We start from the raw sequence: 21,990 nt of genomic DNA, 5'->3' as shown, positions 1-21,990 counted from the left end.
GACTTTAGTTGAATAAGCAATTTCTGAACTTCTTCAAAATGGATATCCGAAACACAGGGCCAACTGAAGGCAATGCTTCTGGGATACAAGTCTTACTGAAGATTGACTGTCTGAAAGTTGGATATCCGAAACACAGGGCCAACTGAAGGCAATGCTTGGGATATTAGCTTTCTGGGACTAACCTCTTTAGAACAAGTCTTACTGAAATTTGACTTCAGCTGAAAGACCAGCGTTCTTAAAGAAGACGCATATCCGAAACACAGGGCCAACTTAAGGCAATGTTTCGGATAATGGCTCTCTGGGATACAAGGCTCAGTTAAGGCAATATCCCAGAATTGTCCATGGACTCATGTCTTTGGAGAACAGGTCTTACTGATGTTTGATTTCAGCTGAAAGACCAGTGTTCTTTAAAAAGACTGAGTTTTGTAAGCCATCTGAAACCCAGTTACCCGAAGGCGAAGGTTTCAGACGAGGCTGATTTAAAAAGCTGTTATCCTTGATTTTCTGTCTATCTTTGAAAAATGGATACCCGAAACACAGGGCAACTTAAGCAATGTTTCGGATAATGGCTCTCTGGGATACAAGGCTCAGTTAAGGCAATATCCCAGAATTGTCCATGGACTCATGTCTTTGGAGAACAGGTCTTACTGATGTTTGATTTCAGCTGAAAGACAGTGTTCTTTAAAAAGACTGAGTTTTGTAAGCCATCTGAAACCCAGTTACCCGAAGGCGAAGGTTTCAGACGAGGCTGATTTAAAAAGGCTGTTATCCTTGATTTTCTGTCTATCTTTGAAAAATGGATACCCGAAACACAGGGCCAACTTAAGGCAATGTTTCGGATAATGGCTCTCTGGGATACAAGGCTCAGTTAAGGCAATATCCCAGAATTGTCCATGGACTCATGTCTTTGGAGAACAGGTCTTACTGATGTTTGATTTCAGCTGAAAGACCAGTGTTCTTTAAAAAGACTGAGTTTTGTAAGCCATCTGAAACCCAGTTACCCGAAGGCGAAGGTTTCAGACGAGGCTGATTTAAAAATTTTCAACTGTTGCTGTTATCCTTGATTTTCTGTCTATCTTTGAAAAATGGATACCCGAAACACAGGGCCAACTTAAGGCAATGTTTCGGATAATGGCTCTCTGGGATACAAGGCTCAGTTAAGGCAATATCCCAGAATTGTCCATGGACTCATGTCTTTGGAGAACAAGTCTTACTGAAGTTTGACTTCAGCTGAAAGACCAGTGTTCTTTAAAAAGACAGGTTTTGTCAGCAATCTGAAACCCAGTTACCCGAAGGCGAAGGCTTCAGACGAGGCTGAATAAAAAACCCTCAAAGAGTAGATAGAACAAAGAAAATTTTGAAAGGATAAAAAGTTGTAAATATTTATATAAATGGCGGCTCCAAGGCCTTTCATTAGTTCAAAATGTACTTACAAAGATTGTTCTGCCCCGAAGGGTTTACACATGGTATTTTTTCAGTACATCAGCATTCCAGTGATTCTTCAACTCAGTTCCATCCAACTGCCGAAGTCGGTATGTCCCTGGCTGAAGCTCATCATGAATTTCATAAGGTCCCTCCCATGTAGCTGAGAGCTTCCCATGGATTCGGCCTTTCTGAACTGCAGCAGCATTCCGAAGGACAAGATCCCCAATTTTGAGAGGCCTTGCATGGACCCTTCGGTTATGGGAGATGAGGTCTGAACTTATCCCGGGCATATCAGCTGCCGAGAAAGCAAACACATCTCTGTTATCCCGCAGGAGCTGAATAAGTTCACAACGGGTGTTAGGATCAAGGTCCATCCCGATTGTTTCACATTTCTCAGCATCTCCTTCGGCCAACTCTGCTGTTTCAGTCTGTTGGTCCATGTCCATTGCCGATGGACTGGACTCTTCAGAATCTGGTCTGCTGCCAATGTCAGCAGGTGTCCCAGTCTTTGTGTTCTTCGGCTGGCTCTCTGAGTCTTTCGGCTCAGATGAAGAGTCAACCTTTTCCCTTTCGGGACCTTTTTCTCTGGGCACGGATCCTTGGGCCGAAGCACTTAGGCCTTTCGGCTTTTTTGTGCTTGGCTCTCTTTCTTTTTCTTTCTCATCATTGTCGTCATTTGGGCGACTACTGGATGGCTTGAGGTAATTGCACCTTCGGGCGTCCTTTTGGTTGCCCTGTATCCTTTCGGGGAAGCCGGCGTCTGAGACATAAATCATCAGCTGATGATAAGTTGAGACGACCCCTTGGATCTCGTGAATTATGGGTCTCCCCAAAATCACGTTGTACACTGAAGGAGCGTCGATGACCAAAAACTCAATCATGACGTTCCGGGCTGCCTCATCGCAACCGATGGTGACAGGAAGTGTCACCTTCCCATCTGGATAAGTTGAAGCCCCATTGAACCCGGATACCGGATAGGGTACCGGCGTAAGGTGCTTGGGCTTCAGCTTAATTTGGTTGTAGGCCTTTCGGAACAGAATGTTTGCTCCGCTGCCACCGTCAACAAGGACCTTACTGACGTCGTGGTTGGCCACCGTGGCGATGATCACCAACGGATCCTCGTGAGGGAACGTAATCCCCCGGCAGTCGGCGGCTGTGAACGTCATGTTCGGCACCGGCGACTGGGGAGATTGAATGTCAGCGTTGTTTACCTGGTGAGTATATTCCTCCCGAGATAACATTGATCGGAGGGAATTTCCCCTCCGGTTTTTTACTGTTTTTCCGGGGGAAATCAAGGTCCTGCCGAGGGTCCTTTGCTAGCCTCTCGGATTCTTTTTTCTCGCGGTGATCCGCGATGTATTTTTTCAAGTATCCCTTCCGGACCATGTCCTCTATCTGGTCCTTCAGCTGGATACACTCTTCAGTGTTGTGGCCCGAAGACTCGTGGAACTCACACCACTGATTTTTATTTTTTCGCTGATACCACTCTGGGAGTGGTCTCGGCTTTCGGTAACTCTGCTCCTCCTTCGTCACACTGTAAATTTTGGCGCGTGGAAGAGAGAGCGGAGTGTAGGACTCGTATCTGCCTGTGTATGAGGCAAACCTGTCCTTCTTTAGGTCGCTGGCCGAAGATGGCTCCGAGGCCTTTGATTTTCCCTTTGCCTTATGGCCTTGGCCTTCAGACAAGGGTATTTGCCTCTGTTTCCCTCCCCCGGATTGAGGTTGGGTTTTTGCTTTATTCCATTCTTCGGCTCGGATGAACTTATCCGAAGCACTAAGAGCTTCCTCCAAGGTCTGCGGGGTATGCATGACCATGAAGTCTAGGAATTTTCCTGGCTGAAGGCCATTCTGCATTGCAAAAACAGCTAGCCCCTGGTCCAGCTGAGAGACGCTTGATGACTCGTTACTGAAACGAGTCAGGTAGTCTCGGAGGCTTTCGGTTTCCCCCTGTTGCAGACCCATGAGCTCTGCGGTAGTCTTTTCTCGGCGGTTTGCCGTGGAAAACTTGCTCCTGAACTTGGAGGACAGATCATCCCAACCTGTTATGGAGCCTTGCCTTACTCCCTTGGAGATCCACGCTTGCGCGACCCCCTTGAGAGTGGTTGGGAAATATTTGCACCAAGTCGCCTCGGATCTGGGGCAAAGATGCATATGAGTCTCATACGAGGCCACGTGGTCCTTCGGATCCGTGGTCCCGTCATATGTGATATGCGACGGTATTTTAACCGTGGGTACGCGCTCTTCCAGTATCCATTGCTCGAATGGTGAACTAGCGGGAAGCATAATGGCCTTGCCCTTGTTCCTGGCCGAAGGGACTGCGCTCCGCCCTCTTAGAGAGGTAGGAGTGGTTTTCGTCCCTGGCTGGGAAGTCTGGGCCTCGGCTGCAGGGAACGAGAGGCGACTACGCACGCTCGGTTCCTGGCCGCCGAGTCGGTCAAGGACGCTTCTGCGAGCAGTCTCGGGTTCCCGGCGAGTAGATTCTGGCCGAGAAGCTGAGCTGCTGCTCTTATGCGCTGCTGGTCTTGAGGATGAGGATCCTTTAAATAATTGAGAGTTCTTCTTCCTCTGTTTTTCATTTTTCCAAGAATCCTCCTCCCACTCTTCCAGTTCCCGGAAGGAAGGAAGCTTCCCACCGTCATGGTCTAACTTCCTCCGCTGATGCCGGGTATGCGGAGGAGTTTGATCACGAGGCGGTGGCATATTCTGTGCCCTCATTGCCTCCATGAGTACTGCCAGCGCTCTTGCCACCTCTTCCGAACTGGGCCCCGTCAAAGGGGTCCCCGGCCGAGGGTGGTAATGAGGCCGTGCAGCCGATGGTTGGCTTTGGGACACTGAATATGTCCTATGATCAGACTGACCCCTGCTAGACCGAGAGTGGTCCGGCCTATATTGAGAGTCATGCATTATAGGAGATAGGGAATCCTCCTTGTGTGATCCTCCCCCCGAGCCGGCACCCTTGGGAGAGTTCCGGTCCGGCGAGGGCGATGGTGTAGGGGTTTTAGGCTTTTCGCCCGCTCCTTGACGGAGGCTTTTGCTCTTGCGGTTCTTAGCCATGGCTGCTAAGATAATTGCAAGATGATCTTGGTTAGGAATTTGGCTTAAAGATTTTTGAAAGTCTTCCCCACAGACGGCGCCAAATTGTTTCGGTTGAAAACAATGGGACCTTGCCGAAGGTCCACTGAAATGGAGAAGACTGGATTCGATCCAAGCTGTGTTGGGCCGAAGGTTTCCTGCACAGTGAACACACGTAAACTAGCCTCGGGGGTGTTTCCGAGGAAGGCCCCTCCGATGCTAAAGTCAGTACAATGTGTAGAAGGAAGACACTATGCAAGAGAGTTTGTAGCTTGAGGCTTTTGTGGAGTATTTCTCAATGCAAGAATGAGCATATGAATTGGAATGTCAATGATCATATGTGATAATGTATGTGATGTTCCTTTGAATGTGTTAATATGATGGCTTTTATACCTTGTCATACTTGGAGAGGTTGGGCTTTAGCCCAATTGGCTTACTTTGTGGGCTGACTTTTGACTTTTGAGCAATTGGAGAGTTGAACCTTGACCTTGGGCTTTTAATTGGATCATTTAGTGCTCAGGCCCAATTTTGACTAAATTGGACCCAAACAGTTAATTATAGAGAAAATAAGGATTATTCATGTTTAATTATAATTTAAATAAGTAGGTCTAATTGTTGAATTTTGATTAGTTTAGATAAGTTTAATTAAGTTTTACTCAAAAAAAAAAAAAAAAAAAAAAAAAAAAAAAAAAAAAAAACAACGATAACTTCAATTAAGTACAAGTAAATTTATAATAATTCATGAATAGTAGTAAGTTTTTGATAAATTCAAATACATGAAAATCAATATCAATGAAACAAATGTGCCGCAACTTTTCATCAGCTTATATTAGTTATATTATTATAGGTACATTATACTTGGTACTAAATAGATGCACGAATCAACAAAAAGCAATTGTTATAGTAAGAGCATTGATGTACGATTTTACAAATACTTAGTAATGTAATAGATTGGATAAGTAGCTTGTATAAATATCAAACTAAGCTTGGTCTAGTGGTAAGGATTGTACCTTCCAATTTTAAAGTTAAGGGTTCGATTTTCACTAGAGACACTTTAAGGATGGGGATCCCTTACCCTTCCCCCTAAAAAATCGTGAGGGTTGAAGTACGGTAAAAGTCCTTCTCCTTAAAAAAAAAAAAAAAAAAATCTTGTAAAAATTGGTAGAGGTACGGTGCAAGGCATGCCATGTGGCATAAAATGGTATCCCATAACAAAAGGTTTGGTTTCCACGTAATACATATATGTAGTTTTTTCTTTATTTAGCTTCACACAAATATACGTATAAATTTTCAATCACAATAATAATTTATTTATGATTAACAACCATTGAATTATTGATTTATATTCACTAATAAATCAGATTTAAGATTTAATGAGCTGGGGTAGCACATTTGGCTAATGTGGGAGGTGGGGAGAAAGAAGAGGGAACCAGCAAAATTCCTATTCTAGGAAGAAAAAATTTGATGAACAAGACAAAATAAATAGAATATTTAATAGTAATAATATATATATATATATAACACTAGTTTAGGACCCATGCCATGCATGGTAAGTCTAAAACAAATTATACATTAATTATATAGCTATATAACAAACAAAATAAATTTAAAAAATATCAAAGATATGCAATGAATATCGAAGACCTAATTAAAATTATGAGTAATACAAACATATACTGATTAAATAAAGTAAAAATATAAATAAAGTAGAATGGTGAACTATAGGTAGTTGATCACCAATCGCTTTAAAAATGTTTCAATTTATCTAATTTATTTCATAGAGTATTTAAGCAAGATACACATAGAGACCACAACTTGTGATTATCTCAACAATGTCTAGTCCAGTTTCATCATTAACTCCAGCAGATATCTCGTCAAAAAATCCATTGTCCGATTCACATTCGACATCAGTCGTCAATCTCTGAATTGAAGCAAATGAACAAATTTAATCGTCGGTTTAAGAATAAATTTAATTGCTAGTTTAGCAATAAAGGCATGGTATCATATTTGTTAAAACAAAGAAAAAAATAAAAAAAAAATTGTGCATGATAATAATTAAGGCTCTTATTTCAAGTAGACTATAAAATAAAAAAGGGATTTTTTTTTTTATTTATTTTTTTACTTGTAATTAACTTTAGGCCACAAAAGTACTTATTATAGCCAAGTAGTTATGAAAATGCCTTGTCAAAAAAAAAAAAAAAAAGTAGTTATGAAAATGCAAAAAGATGAAAACATTGACAACCAAAGTGAATACCAAATGTCTCTGACAATGCAATAGAAGCTGTAATAAGGGTGAAAATAAGCATTTATTCTTGCAAAGGAGCATGAATACTTAGACTACATACAACATATACAAAGTATGAAAAGTTGGTAATATAAGAATGAATAATACAAAGTAAGAAAAATTGGTAATATAAGAATGAATGTTATAAAGACCAATAAAGATAAAGGGCATTCTTTCAATTCTCATATTAATGAACTTATTTGAAGAGCATCGGTTTATACAATAGGCACTTACTATGTTCATGCTCATAACTTTTTATTGATTTCCCTTTTGCAAAGTTTAACTTCTTCAGTAAACTCATCTAATAATAATGGTTCCTTAAACAATATCACAGTTGTATTAAAAGTACATATTGAAAGTCTACAGTACATCATCCGATCCTTCTCTTTCTTAACAATACTATTGTGAATGTGTAGATTTTTAAAGCTTTAATATATATTAGTAAAAGTGGAAATATCTTAATGTAACGACATCAGCAAAAGCTTTTAAAAAAATTGTAAAATAAAAATATAATAATAATAATAAAAAAAAACTTTATGTAAAAAATAGATAGTACCTCATTGTGTCAAATTTTGAAATACTTCTTTGTATACTACATTGTGGGTAGTATTAAATGTCCGGCCTTCTTTATCACATATCAAAACTTTCAGTCCACTTTTCTTTGTAATTCTTGAAATCGCGACATATAATTGACCGTGACTAAAGACTGGCCTTGGAAGATATAGACCCACATGTGAAAGAGATTGTCCCTGATTTTTGTTTATAGTCATTGCAAAACAAAACCATCAATGAATATTGCCTTCGTTGAAACTTGAACGGCAATTTTGTATCTGTTGGAGTTAGGAGCATGCGAGGAATAAATAACTTATGTCCAATGTTGCTTCCCGATATTATTTTTGCCTCTATTATATGATTACCCAATTGAGTAATCTTCAATCTGGTTCCATTACAGAGACCATTAGGCTGATCTATATTTCTAAGTAGCATAACCGGGACACCAACCTTTAGTTTCAGAATATGAATCGGGAGTCCAGAATACTTGATGCTATTTAAGAAATCTAGTGTATATAACTCTTGATGATCCCTTGTATTTCTATCCGATACACAAAAACTATATGAGCTGAGATATGTTCTCTCTTCTCCTGAAATCATGGACAATAAATGATTATTAACCTCCTCTACACACTCATTTGTTGGAGCAAGGATAACTCTCTCTTGAAAATACGAAGGGTTATCCATATTTTGTGATATGAATGGATAAACACTATCAACAATTGATGAAATAGGACTTATTACTACATCCTTAATCAATACATCATCCGGAATCTGAATGGTAGCCTCTCCATCATTAGATTCTCCTTCTTTACCATCCCCTATTCTCAATATCCACTCTGAAAACTCTTTGATTTCTTGTAAATTCGAGTTTGAACTTCCAACTTCAAGTCTCATGCTTCGTGTTAAAGATAGTACACTACAAAAATCCCATAAGTACGAAGAGTTGATTGCTGAAAAAACAATATCTTCTTGGTTTCCTTTAGGAATGACCGGTAAAATAATATAATATGTAACAACCTTTTATAGTGTGAAAGAACACTAATTCTCTGAAATATTAGTGACCGTACCATTATGTGACATGTAGAATAGTACATGTACATCTAATTAATTATTTAAGTCCACAAAAATCACTATATTTAACATTGTATGAATTATTAAGAGTATCTTTTTTATGATAAATCCAAAGAACGAAAATCTAGATATGAATTGAATTACTGAAGTTAGCTACTCCTCTTACTGTATAAATCTAGCTAGATTAATATTTATAATATATGGTTTGATAACCTGCAAAATACTGAAGAATATGTATATTCCCTAGCTATGTGTTTCGTCAATTAGTTGCAGTCTCATTGGAAATTAATATTGAATTTGAGATATTATAATTAGAGAAGAGTAGTGACATACTGACAAATAGAGGGGATCTATCTATATTTTGAAAAACATAATCTAAATTTTACTTGTTTGGTATATCTATCTTTAAATAACTTTTAATATATAGTACTTTGCTAGGTTTTATGAACATAGAATTCAAGCATGATTTGATATGAATTCATTTTAGACGTAACAATTAGATGAACTATCTAAAGTTTTAAAGCAACATTGGTTTAGTTTGTGGTACGAGTTATAGAAATCTTATTACCATTTTACCAATAATAGACGTATCATGAGATTAGGGATTCCGAGATCAAGATTCAAAATGATATCCTTATCCTTTATAGTTTAGATTATAAAAAAGTTTAGTCTAATTTGTATATAGTACTTTGCTAGGTATGGAGTATTATTTTATAACACGGTACAAAGGGATAAATACTTGCCTATACCGTGCATGGTTTTAATTTGTAATAATAAGTACTTCAATTCACGGAGTAGCCATTCATCTTCTTAAATATTTTATGTTCTACTCTAGTCGATCTTCTGCACTCTAATAAAAACAAGTGGTTAATTATGATGATCGGAGAAAAGTGTTTAGAAGATGATTAAATGAGAAATATACATTATTGCTTGGTTTAAATGCAAACTTAAATTGGCATATGATCTTTCTCCTTTATTCAGCCTCTATCACCAACGTGTGTACAAGGAGACTATTCCCAACTTCATTCCAATTTCAAAATTGAGAAAGGTCCTTGATGATGTTAACTATTTGGATACACATATAGTGATATAGGATTTGAAGTCGATCTCGAACTTGAAAATCTAGCTTAAGAAATTTCAATTACAAACGTTGATATTAGGAAATTCTTTTCTTTTATTCCGTATTGCATACTAAACAATTGTTAGTTACGGAGTACGTGTGCATAGACTACATATGTCACATGCAATACTTTACAACCACATGTATATTTTATACTAGTTTTGTGCCCAGACGATGTCCGGATTGTTGATAAAATTTTAAGATAAACTTTTTGGCTTGAATGTTAAATACGGTCATATAATCCCTTTTAATAATGCAGTATATATAGACATGCGATATCATATCGCTTATTTATAAAATAATGTACCTTTTGTAGTTTTGTTCGTAAATAGATAGCTATGTTATTATTGACTTGATTTTTTTTTTTAATTGAACTTAGATTTTTTTTACTAAACTAAAAATATTTTTACCAAACTTAAATTACTTTTACGGATTAAAACTTATTTTTATTGATTTTCTATTATTTTTAAAAAATAAATTAAATGTATTATAAATGGAACTTATTTTAAAGAACTTTTTGAAACAAATTTTATGATGGAAATAAAATCGAGTTATAGGATATTTATTAATAGTTATGAATAAATTTGTTTATATGAAATATAAGAAGTATAGTGATAATAAAACTCTAAACAACATTTTTATCTTAGAAAATCTATCCAAAGTTCTCTTATTTAGCATCATATGTGTCACAATAATACCTATTTGTCGCCTATGTAGCTTGACACTTGGCTAAAAATTGGAATGCCAAGTATCGCTGTCTCGTGGCCTGGCTGCGAGACCGACTTTATATATTAGTGACTAGTTTTGTGCCCGGATGCCCAGGTGGTTGATAAAATTTTAAGGTAATATTTTTACTTGAATGTTAAACGGTCAATAATTCGTTCTGATGATGTAGGATATTTAGACATACGATATCATATGGCTTATATTTATATGATAGCGTTCTTTTTGTAGTTTTGTTTGTAAATAGATATCTATGACTTGGAATTATTTTTATTGAACTAAAATTATTTTTACTGAACTGAAAGTATTTTTACCAAACTAAAATTATTTTTACTGATTCTCTAATATTTTTCTTAAATAAATTAAATAATAATGCATTTTGTAAGCGGCTAGCCACACCATCTGGCCGGACAAAGTAATACCTATAAAAATGACCGAGTAACCCCTATAATACTAAATGAGTAACCTCTAACACTAACTAAGTAACCCCTATTTATAACACTGATTGAGTAACCGCTATAACACTGACCAAGTAACCTCTATAGCACTAACGAAGTAACTCTTGTAACAATTGGTGACACGGTTTGGCCAGCTACGTATAAAAGTTTGTGATTAAATATATTTTAAATGGATCTTATTTTAAAGAACTTTTTAAAACGAATTTATGATGGAAATAGAACCGAGTTATAGGATATTAATTAAAAGTTATGATTAATTTTGTATATATGAAATATTAGAAGTATATCGATAATAAAACTCTATATAATATTTTATCTTAAAAAATCTATCCAAAATTCGCTTACTTGACATCATATGTGTCACAATAATATTGTCACCTACGTGGCGCGACAGTTGGCGAAAAACTGAAATGTATGTGTCTCTGTCTCGTGGCCTGGCTGCGAGACTGACTTTATTTATTAGTAATATGATATGATCAGCGTTGTTTTCTGTGTGGCTAGCCATACCGTATGACCGATTGACACACGAGTAATTCTTGACTAACAAGTAACCCCTGACCGACCAAATATATCTCCTCCTCAGTCCTCATCTGATCATCTCTCAATGCAATAGATTAAAGATAAGGGTAAAAACTAGCGATTCTAATTAATTAAAAAGCTTCAAGTAGTTGAGCTGTTTGAATTAATGGATTATAAATGGTTAGGCTGTGATAATAATACACTTGTAGCAAAATATTACTGATACCAATAGTAATGCCAAAAATGTATAATTCGTACGTACCATACTTTAGCTAACGTAATACTCTAGGATAATGTTCTCTTCCTATACTTAGTATAATTATTAAGTTAACAAGTAATAATGCACGTTTTCTTGTTCTTCTTTTGTTATATTCAGGACATAAATGCTAAATCTAAAATCATACTAAACTTGAAAAAGATACAAAATTTTAGAAACCAATACCAGTATACCACATGTAAGAACAAAAAGTGATGAAATACTCTAAACAACCCTAAAAAAAATTATACTGTAATATTATTAATTTATATAGGTGTATAGCTGTGTATGAAAGTATGAAACTGAAAACAATAATAGCCATATTGAATGAGAGAACAAAACTTATGAGAAAAATGCCAGAAACATAAAACAGAAAAAACCAATATTTTAGGTCCCACTGAAAATAGGAGTTCTAACAGAAAGTACATTAATTGGCTTCCTGGTCTTACTCATGGATGTTACTTGAAATGCCATGTTTCTTGGTATTTAACGTCCTCTAGGGCCAGATAACATTTTCAGCATAAGCACGGAAAGAAAGGATTTCTCTCAGAAAATTAAAAAATATTTATATATCGATCATCTCCAAGAGTGGACTCAAGGATCCATTCTCAAATCCTTTGATTTTTCATAATACATCTGTCCCTGCCTTGATTGAATCATGGCATGTTGATCATGGCGGTCAATTAAGTCCGCGGTATATAAGGATATACTTGTGAGAGAATGTCGACTGATTAACAAACATGGGGTTGCATCAACCCTTAGAATTGTACACTTACAAAATAATAAATATATATTCTTAAGAAAAGTAGGGATATTTGAAGATAAAACGAAAGCGTATTTCACTTAAAAAGGACGCCAAAGGAAGTTTTCCAAGGACCCTAAAGGTCGGTATAAACTTGATCAATTGAACTACTCATATAAACGCAAATGTTAAATATTTTTACTTGTACATAGCATTTTTCAACAAATTAAAGAAATACTTCCTATGCTCTTTTTAAATTGTCACAATTGAAATTTTACATTATTTTCACGTACATAGTTGTGATCTGATTTCCTTTTATGATTAACAGGAGGAAGTAATTATAAGACACAAGTTAGAACTTTTTTTTTTGGTTGCCAAAGATTATTCTTATCTTAAATTTTAAAAGAAAACAACACTCTAAGATACCTTTCCTCTCACAAAAAAAAAAGCCACTTAGCTAGCTAAAGGTGTAATAAAAGCAAGAAATATGCAAAAAAAAAAAAAAAAAAAAAAAAAAAAAAAAAAAAAAAAAAACCTCCTCGATCACTGTACCTAGCTAATTGCTTTTAATATATAGTACATGTCATGCATAAAAATTGAAAAAATCACAAATTTTAACTCTTGCGGAAGTCAATTGCATTCACATAGTTAGTGATCGAGTACCTTTTAATTTCTTTTGATGTTCGACCTTTGTAGTTTATGTAAAAGTATAAAAAAGAAGTTTTTGGAATGAAACAAGTAACTGTCAAAAAGAAACTTTTTATTTTAGTAAAATTAAATTTAAACTATTAGACAATATGATACGAAAACTTGACCGGCCAATTTCCTTCATGTGTCCTTTTCAAGTGAGGTTAACCATGCAAACTGTTCTATTATAATGACCATAATAATTAATGAACTAATGATAATAATCTTAATAGGATGACACTTTATTTGAAAATTCTTCTCTAGGCTATGTTTATGCCATTGTATTTACGTGTGCTTAAAACAACGAAAGATCATACATTGACTTTACCGTACTTCTATGTATGATAATGATAAATAATGAATTATCTCATGCGTTATTATCATATTATATTGAATGAAATGAAATGTTGTAATACTCCGTAAGTAAAAGCATAAAAGAAAAAATAACACTACTTATGTTAGCAAATTTAGTATAAGGTGATTTTCTAGAACACAATGATCGTCTTTTGAATATCTTTCACACAATTCCTTGAAATTATCAACTCATCTTTAATAGTTTCCTCACTATGCATACTAGTAACTTATTGATTGTTCACGTATGTACACTCAACTTATTATTCCACAAACTCAATTTTCCTTATCATTTTGTCATAGTTTCACTCATGGCTTGAAAATTAGACGGTCCTTAATTGTTATTCCCTACTTGACCACCCCAACATGCATGGTCAAAACTCTACAAAGAAAGTATTACATTAGTAATTAAGAATAACTGAGAAATTAAAACAATTAACAAAAGAAAAATAAAGACATAATAACAATTAATTAATTACTTATTCTATACATGGGTTTTTAACTTTTTACACACTTTTTACATATTTTACAAATTGATCGATCAAGCTAGCTAGCATGTGACAGTAACTACGTAAAAAAAAATGAAAAATATAGAAAAAAAAAAAGCAAAATAAAAAGCTGAAAATGAATATACAGAGAAAAAAGTAGGAAGAAAGTTAAATGAGGAAAAGAGAAATAAGTACAGAAGAAAGGTTTGATAAGAGGATTTTACTACTTCTTTACAAGTCTAATTGAAAAATGAATGATGGGTAGAATGAATATACAAATAGACAGTTTTTTCTGCTGTCTCTCTTCATTTACAAATCATTGTCCCTTTTTACATCCTTGCTTTTTCATCTCACTTTTTAGCACAGATTGGAAAGATGGTTAGATTAAAGAAAAGTTTTTAGCACTTGGGAGATTATTTTTATTTTTACTTTTACAAAAGCTTTGTTTTTATAAAGATTTTTTAGATAAAAAAGAAAGAATTTTTTTTATTTTTATGGGGGTAGGGGAAAGATATACTATAGGTCCCAACTAAGGAAAAGACAAAATGGGCAACATCAGATTTGATGGTGGTTTTTTATATTAATTCTTTCAATAATTCTATGGTTATTTAATTATTCACCAATCAATTAGATAGTTTTTTATATAACGGGTGTGTTATATACAACACTCAACAGCCTAGGATATATATGTTCTTCTCACCCATACTTATTAGATTTGATCAACCCAAATTTCATTTCATTGTTTACATCTAATCAATTAACCTTGATTAGTATTGATCAAACCTAAGTAACCCTAAACTTTTTTTTTTTTGCTAATTTTTTTCTTTTCAAAGTGAAGAGAACGCTACTTAGTCAGATCACCCATTTACAAAGTCGACTTTTATGTTATTTGAAATGACTTAGTTGTACTATTGTACATATATAATATCTCCGCCCCTTTGAACATACACTAAATGGCTATAAGCCTATAATCTATTGTTTCATTGTCTAATTTACTGGAAAATAATATTTTTAACGATATTAAGAGTTTTTTCTCGTGAGGAGGATCTGGTAATGTCCTCTTTTCTTATCCATGTTAAAAAAAATTAGAAAAAAAAAAAAAAAAAAAAAAAAAAGTATGTTTGCCATTTTCCTTTGGAATTTGGGCAGTGGTTTTTAGTGAGAGCACAAGGACTCTCTCTCTCTCTTTTAGTACTCTCTAACTTTGTCTCTCTAGAATAATATGGGTCGGGTTAAATTTCTTGGTTAGGATATTTCTTGATTTTAGAAAACCATATTCATATTTATCAAAAAACAAATTATGTTATATACTCACACTAAGCTACCACCTACAGAATTCATTTTAGCCTTATTCAGCACCCTCTCTCTTTCTCTCTCTAAACACAGACACAATAACTTTCTCCCTCTAAAAAACTCCACTACTTACATAACTTTCTCTCTCTAAAAAAAATGAAAGTTGTCTGTTTGGTTGCAGCCAAAGGAAGAAGAAGCCATCTACTAAGAGGCTGCTACACCTCCTAGCTTCTTCTGTTAGTGCTTCATACCATTTTCTTTCATATATTAAACTTTATTCAAATATTTCATCTTAGCTTAGTCTTTCTTTCTTTCATAAATTTTCCAGATTTGGGTTTTCTTTTGTCTTTTTAGATCATTACACATATTTTTAGATCCTTCAAAAAAAATTTATTTTTTGTAAACATGACAAAACAAAGATCCAAAGTTGCTAATTATTATTTATAGTTTTCCAAAAATCCACCCAAAAAAAAAAAAAAAAAAAAAAAAAAAGAAGAATGATAAAACATCAGCTACAACAACAAGAACAAATTTTTTTGGAAGAAAACATGTCAAATTTGACTTCTGCTGCTTCTGGTGATGCTAGTGTTTCTTCTGGTAATAATAACAATAATAGAGGTGAACCTAGCAACTCTTTCTACTTTCCACATCATCACTCTGATGAACAACAGCCTTCTCAACAACCTCCGGCTAAGCGGAAGCGAAACCTACCCGGTAACCCAGGTAGGTCAAATTCAATTTTTAGTTGTTCTCGTGTACACCTATTCGTTTGTTTCATTTATTAACCCACGACGTGTCATGTGTTATATATATATGATTGTTTATTTCAGACCCAGATGCAGAAGTAATAGCTTTATCACCAAAATCACTTTTAGCAACAAACAGGTTTGTATGTGAGATCTGTAACAAAGGGTTTCAAAGAGATCAGAATTTACAGCTTCATAGAAGAGGGCATAATTTACCATGGAAGTTGAAGCAGAGGACAAACAAAGAAGTTCGGAAGAAAGTTTATGTTTGTCCTGAAACAAGCTGTGTGCACCATGATCCTTCAAGGGCTTTGGGTGATTTAACTGGGATTAAGAAACATTTTTGTAGAAAACATGGTGAAAAAAAATGGAAATGTGATAAATGTTCTAAAAGATATGCTGTTCAATCTGATTGGAAAGCTCATTCTAAGGTTTGTGGTACTAGGGAATACAGATGTGATTGTGGCACCCTTTTCTCCAGGTACTTACTTAATTTCAATAATTACTTTATTAATTTTAATTATATCATTTTTATTAAATAAACTAACTTGTAGTTATATAATTAAACTGGGCTAATCTTAATTTGTTTCTTTGATTGTACTTGGTTCTTGTTTTGAATTTTGTTGTGAGGCCAGGCAATTATCGTTTAAACGGGAAGAATTTTTAGAATTTGTTTATGGAATAATTATTAGATGGTAAAGAAATAGGGAAGAGACAGAAATTAAAACAAGAGGGGGGAAGCAAAAAGTTGATCAGAAACATGATTAAAATAAAAAAAGATGCATGATTTTTTGTTTTGATGTGAGTATGTGAGAGTGTATGCATGTGTTAAGAGTATAGTACTGCTTTTTATTTTTTTCGTTTTTCTTTTTCTTTTAATGTGGGGGTGTTATGTTATATATTGTGGAAGTCATGTGATAAGATGGGGTTGTTAATATGTTTGTGCAGGAGAGATAGTTTCATAACACACAGAGCATTTTGTGATGCATTAGCAGAGGAAACAGCTAGATCAATCACTACAAACTCAATTCTACCACACCCTATTGCTGCTGCTGCAGCTGCTGTCGCTGCGGCCGGGCCTTCCAACTCTCACTTCATGACCCCTCAGCAACATCAGCAGCAGCAGCAAGTTCAGTTTCAGCAACAACAACAGCAGGATTCGCTACATGCATTCCCACCGAAAAGAGAGCAACAACACCACATTATGAATCTCCCACCATGGCTTGCTTGTCCATCAATAGATCCATCATCGTCGTCATCATCATCAATCTTCCATCACCATCCGATGATGCCACATCAGCAACAGCAACAAAATCCAAACCCTAGTAACAACAATAACAACCCTAGCATGGGACCCACGTTCTCATCATCCTCAGGAGGAGGAGGAGGTACAGGAAGTCTTGGTGGACCTTACCACACACAAGTATCAGTAGCGGCATCATCTCCCCACATGTCAGCTACTGCATTGCTGCAAAAGGCAGCTCAGATGGGCGCTACCATGAGCAACACTGCAACCACCCAACCCCACCACCACCACCACCAAAACCACCACCACTCGCAACGTCACGTGAGTGACACTAATGCCAATACAACTACTACAGCTGGTTTATTTGGTTTGAATTTGTCCTCACGTGAACAAGATATCATCCCAACCAGTACTACTACAAATAATACTAGTGGCCTTATTGTAAACCATGCTTTGTCTTCTTTTGGGAATAAACCTGCAACAACCCCCACAACACCACCACCAACAACAACCACTACTAATGTTGGTGCTGCTACCTCCATTGGTGGGTCTGATCACCACCTTACAAGTCCGAGTTCGAGTCTGAGTCCAAACACCAACCTACCACCACAACCACCAACATCCTCCTCTAGCTTCTTCCATGACATGATGGTTAATTCCATTTCATCTTCCTATGATCACCATGATGATGCATTTGGTATCGCGGGTATGAGTACCATGTTAGGCACTTCCAAGAAAGGTGGTGATGACACTTCTTCCTTAGCTGCATTCCATCACTCACTCGGCGACGACGGCAGTGGTAACAACAGCAACAGTGGAGGAGGCAATGATGGATTAACAAGGGATTTCTTGGGATTAAGACCACTTTCTCATAATGATATTCTCTCCATTGCTGGACTTGGTAATTGCATGACTACAAATCATCATCATCATCAACAAGATAGCCATAAATCATGGCAAGGTTAGCTAAATATATAGCTAGTAATTTAAGTTTAATTAATTAATTACTGCAACAACATTTTGCTTCTCTCTTTCTTTTGTTGTTGCTTAGTTAGCTTCTCTCAAAGGGAAAGGGCTTTTGATACATTATATTGTTAAACCAAAAAAATACATGAATACGCCCTTTTTTTGGCCCTCCGTTTTTTTTTAGTATAAAGTTTTATATATATATATATATATATATTCAAATTTGTATAATCAACCCTTGTTACTACATTTTCTATATCATATCATATGAATATTCTACATAAAATATAATATAAAGTATACTCTTTTCATCATGATAAATAAATAAATAAAATAAAATGAAAGTGAGCCCTAATTTTATTTTTATTTTTTTGGTTTCAAAGCAAAAGCCTAGGAATATTACCATCTTTAGGAAATAATCATTCATATGCAATGCAAATTTAAACTTTGGCTTTTTTTGGTGGATTTTTTTTTTTTATTATATATAAAAATATAATAGTGTTTTTTTTTTTTAAATGACAATATATTTGTGTTAGTGCATGTGATGTGGTGTCTATTTAGAGGAGTGACTCTTTTTTTCTTTCTGTCAATTCTTTCTCTTAAGGACCACTTTAGCCCTGGCCATGCACCGCACGTGGTCCAACCTTTTGAGCACCCTCTCTAGTCTTATTCACATGAAAACCTTAGCTTATAATTTTAGTCCTTGATTATGAGTTAATTACTTTAATAATACAGTTTTTTAGCAATTCGATGATTTTGTTATTAATTCATGTTATATCCATTAATGATAATGTCTAAGAACAAAAGTATGTTTGTTTGTTTGTTAATCATGAGATTGTGACATTCCCTATATATATATATTCTTATTACCAATGTAATGCATGCATATGGTATTTGATGAATTTGTTAATAGTTGAATTTGTCCCTACTTATTGCATATGTAAGTTTAATTAGTGATAATTAACAAGTTAATGACTGTAAATTTGCTGACCTCAACTTGAATTTGTAGGGTTGTATTGACCTGTTTTAAGGTTGATTATTTAAACTATGCATTCGAATGGGATGACATGAGATATCCTCTATCTTAAAAGTTGAACTAGATAAGCTAAGCCATTTTTTAAGAGGTTTATTTTAAAAAAATTGCCTACTTTTGATAGGAAAAACTAAAATTTATTTTAGAGTGTTCCTGTTCCTCTCGATTGATTTTTATTGATTGAAACAGATTTTAATATGATAAAATCGATTTTCTCTCTTTGATAATTGAATTTTGATTTTTTATAATTTTCTTTGATTTATAGAATTGATTTTAAGAAAGCGAAACTGATTACATTTTTATTAACACTAAAAATTTACAAGTTGAAGAGTACATCCAACATGTTACCTAAATGAGACAGTGATGATCCTATATCTTTCACAAGTAGTTTTGTTTTTCATGGCTTTTCCTCATCAGCAAATGGAGAAAATAAATTGATGAGGAAACCATTTTCTGAAGACTGTACATTGTTAATATTATGTGATGAAAAGGAAACTTTTTCATTATTATGGAATATAATTTTAGTTCGATAAATTGGTAATTTGAAACAAGTCAAGATGAATATGCACATAGATCGATTATATTATATCCCTGTGACTCGATAAATCACATACATGCATGATGCATGCCAAGTATTTCATGCTTATATTATTTCACTTTGTTTTGTACAGAAGCCAGTCTTATATAGGCATTTTTTTTTTAAAAAAAAAAAAAAAATTAAGGCCAGGGTTATTTTATCAGACAGTGATTTTTAAAATAATAAGTACATCATATAATATTATGCCTTTATTTTAAAAAGAGAAAAATACTTCGTACTATTATTATTGTCCATATTAGAAGTTGATCAATAATCACAAAACTTAATGTAATATATGCTACTTATTGCTACATGATTTTCTTCTTTTGAGTACTATTGCCTTTAAGCAAATAATGAAAATTTCTACTTTAAATTTTGATGATCATTTTTGGATGGAGTGATTCCTTTTAAATTAAATTGAAGTTCACAACGCACTAATGCCTTAATAACAGTACATCGCATTTCCATAATTAAAAAAAATAAATTAGGGTAATTATGATATATACTTCCAAATCAAATAAGAGAAATAAGCAATGAAATTCTTTTAATGAGAAAATAATTAAAACCACGTATATAGCTTCTTCTTCTTCTTCTTCTTCTTCTTCTTCTTCTTCTTCTTCTTCTTCTTCTTCTTCTTCTTCTTCTTCTTCTTCTTCTTCTTCTTCTTCTTCTTCTTCTTCTTCTTCTTCTTCTTCTTCTTCTTCTTCTTCTTCTTCTTCTTCTTCTTCTTCTTCTTCTTCTTCTTCTTCTTCTTCTTCTTCTTCTTCTTCTTCTTCTTCTTCTTCTTCTTCTTCTTCTTCTTCTTCTTCTTCTTCTTCTTCTTCTTCTTCTTCTTCCTCTTCCTCTTCTTCTCACTAGGTTTTGTATTTAGGTCATGACCTAAATAGATTAGTATAGGCCAAAAACAACTTAATTTCTTCGAATATCTAGCTATATTTTATGTATTATCATTGTACTTTTGCTTAATTTAATCAACTGTGGCCTTTTTTTTTATATATATAATATAAGTTTGCTAACTATATAAATTAAATGAGTGTAGTTAGTGTTTGTTTTTGTGTTAATCTCCTTTATGGAGTTATGTATAGTTGAGATAATTTATTTTATTAGTGTTTTAGATAATACAAATTGATTCTTGATGGAGATCTACACAATATACGTAGTATATAACAGCAATTATTACAGTTAGATTAACCTGATTGAATCTATGTACTTCACAAATAGTATTAATCTAAAGTTCGTTTATGATGCGAAATTACTTTATTTGATGTATAGATCGAAAGACGCAAAGGGTAAATAATGTACACTTGATTTAAATGATGTGAATGTATGAATCTCGATCCAAGTATACTTACCAATCATCTATCTTATGTTTCAAAGGGAGATTCTCAAGACATGACTTAAACAAGGGCATACATCCTAAACTCTTTATAAATTATAATTCACACTACTTGTTTGCAAATTGCATGCACACAATTAAACAAAGTAGTTAATTATTTAGATATTTTTTAATAAAAGTAAGGAAAAAAAATTCATTAAGACAGCTTTATATATCGATACGAATTGATAAAAATTCTCAAATATAACAACTTTTGGCCATATGCTACAGTACCATATGCTTATTTATCATGAGAAATGATAGAAAAACATACTATAAAAGTCGAAGAATGAATCTTCCATAAAAAATAATTATCACCGAAATGGTACTTGACCTAAAATAAAGTTGCTAACTTTGCATCACTTATAATCATAACGAATTCAACATAATTGTACCGATTTGCACGACTATTTGTCTCGTGATGTTTTCAACTAGACTACTTGCTTGACGAGTTATCGTCAACTACATGTTTTTCTTTTAAATCTTTCATAATTAAAGTATATCATATTATATGTTTTTTTAATTATTTTTTATGGCCCTTAATTTTATAAGTAATTGATGTTAACATCTAAGGCCCTACGTTACTTGACTGTGGTCAGCCGTCCAATTTTTAAAAATGTCTTCCAATTCACCAAAAAGTTGGATGACCTTTAATAAGTGAAGTAGTAATATTTTGTTTTAATTAAAATTATTAGTAAAAGGCAAAAAGAAACAAAAATCAACCCACCTATAATTTTGGACGAATTTAAGTGTTTACAATTGTAGTAGAGAATAACTCAATAATCTAGGAATTTAAAGTAGCATCTATATCACAAACACACTCACGTTTTCATTGACAAAGACATGTTATGTGATGAGATTCAAATGGAGGTGCCTTTTTCTTTTTTCTTGTAAATTAATTTTACATTTGATGACGAAATGTAGCACCAACAAATATATATAATTGCTTAATATTATGAATGTGAGCATATACAAATCAATAGAGCTTTCCACAATTCCACCA

At 34.2% G+C, this 21,990-nt stretch overlaps 1 protein-coding gene and 1 pseudogene across 1 annotated transcript; one reads left to right on the top strand and one right to left on the bottom strand.

The window, feature by feature from the left end:
- Window positions 1–6,924: 6,924 nt before the first annotated feature.
- On the bottom strand, window positions 6,925–8,230 carry LOC110719816 (annotated as a pseudogene).
- A 5,924-nt stretch (window positions 8,231–14,154) lies between these two features.
- LOC110719858 (protein indeterminate-domain 7-like) lies at window positions 14,155–18,316 on the top strand. The gene is made up of 3 exons (XM_021898839.1): window positions 14,155–15,767; window positions 15,875–16,271; window positions 16,739–18,316. The coding sequence occupies exons 1-3, from the start codon at window positions 15,542–15,544 to the stop codon at window positions 18,000–18,002; spliced, it is 1,887 nt and encodes a 628-aa protein (XP_021754531.1). The 5' UTR covers window positions 14,155–15,541; the 3' UTR covers window positions 18,003–18,316.
- The last annotated feature ends 3,674 nt before the right edge of the window (window positions 18,317–21,990 follow it).

This window comes from Chenopodium quinoa, unplaced genomic scaffold, assembly GCF_001683475.1.
Source record: "Chenopodium quinoa cultivar QQ74 unplaced genomic scaffold, ASM168347v1, whole genome shotgun sequence".
Taxonomy (NCBI): domain Eukaryota; kingdom Viridiplantae; phylum Streptophyta; class Magnoliopsida; order Caryophyllales; family Amaranthaceae; genus Chenopodium; species Chenopodium quinoa.
This window is presented reverse-complemented; position numbering and strand designations above follow the sequence as displayed.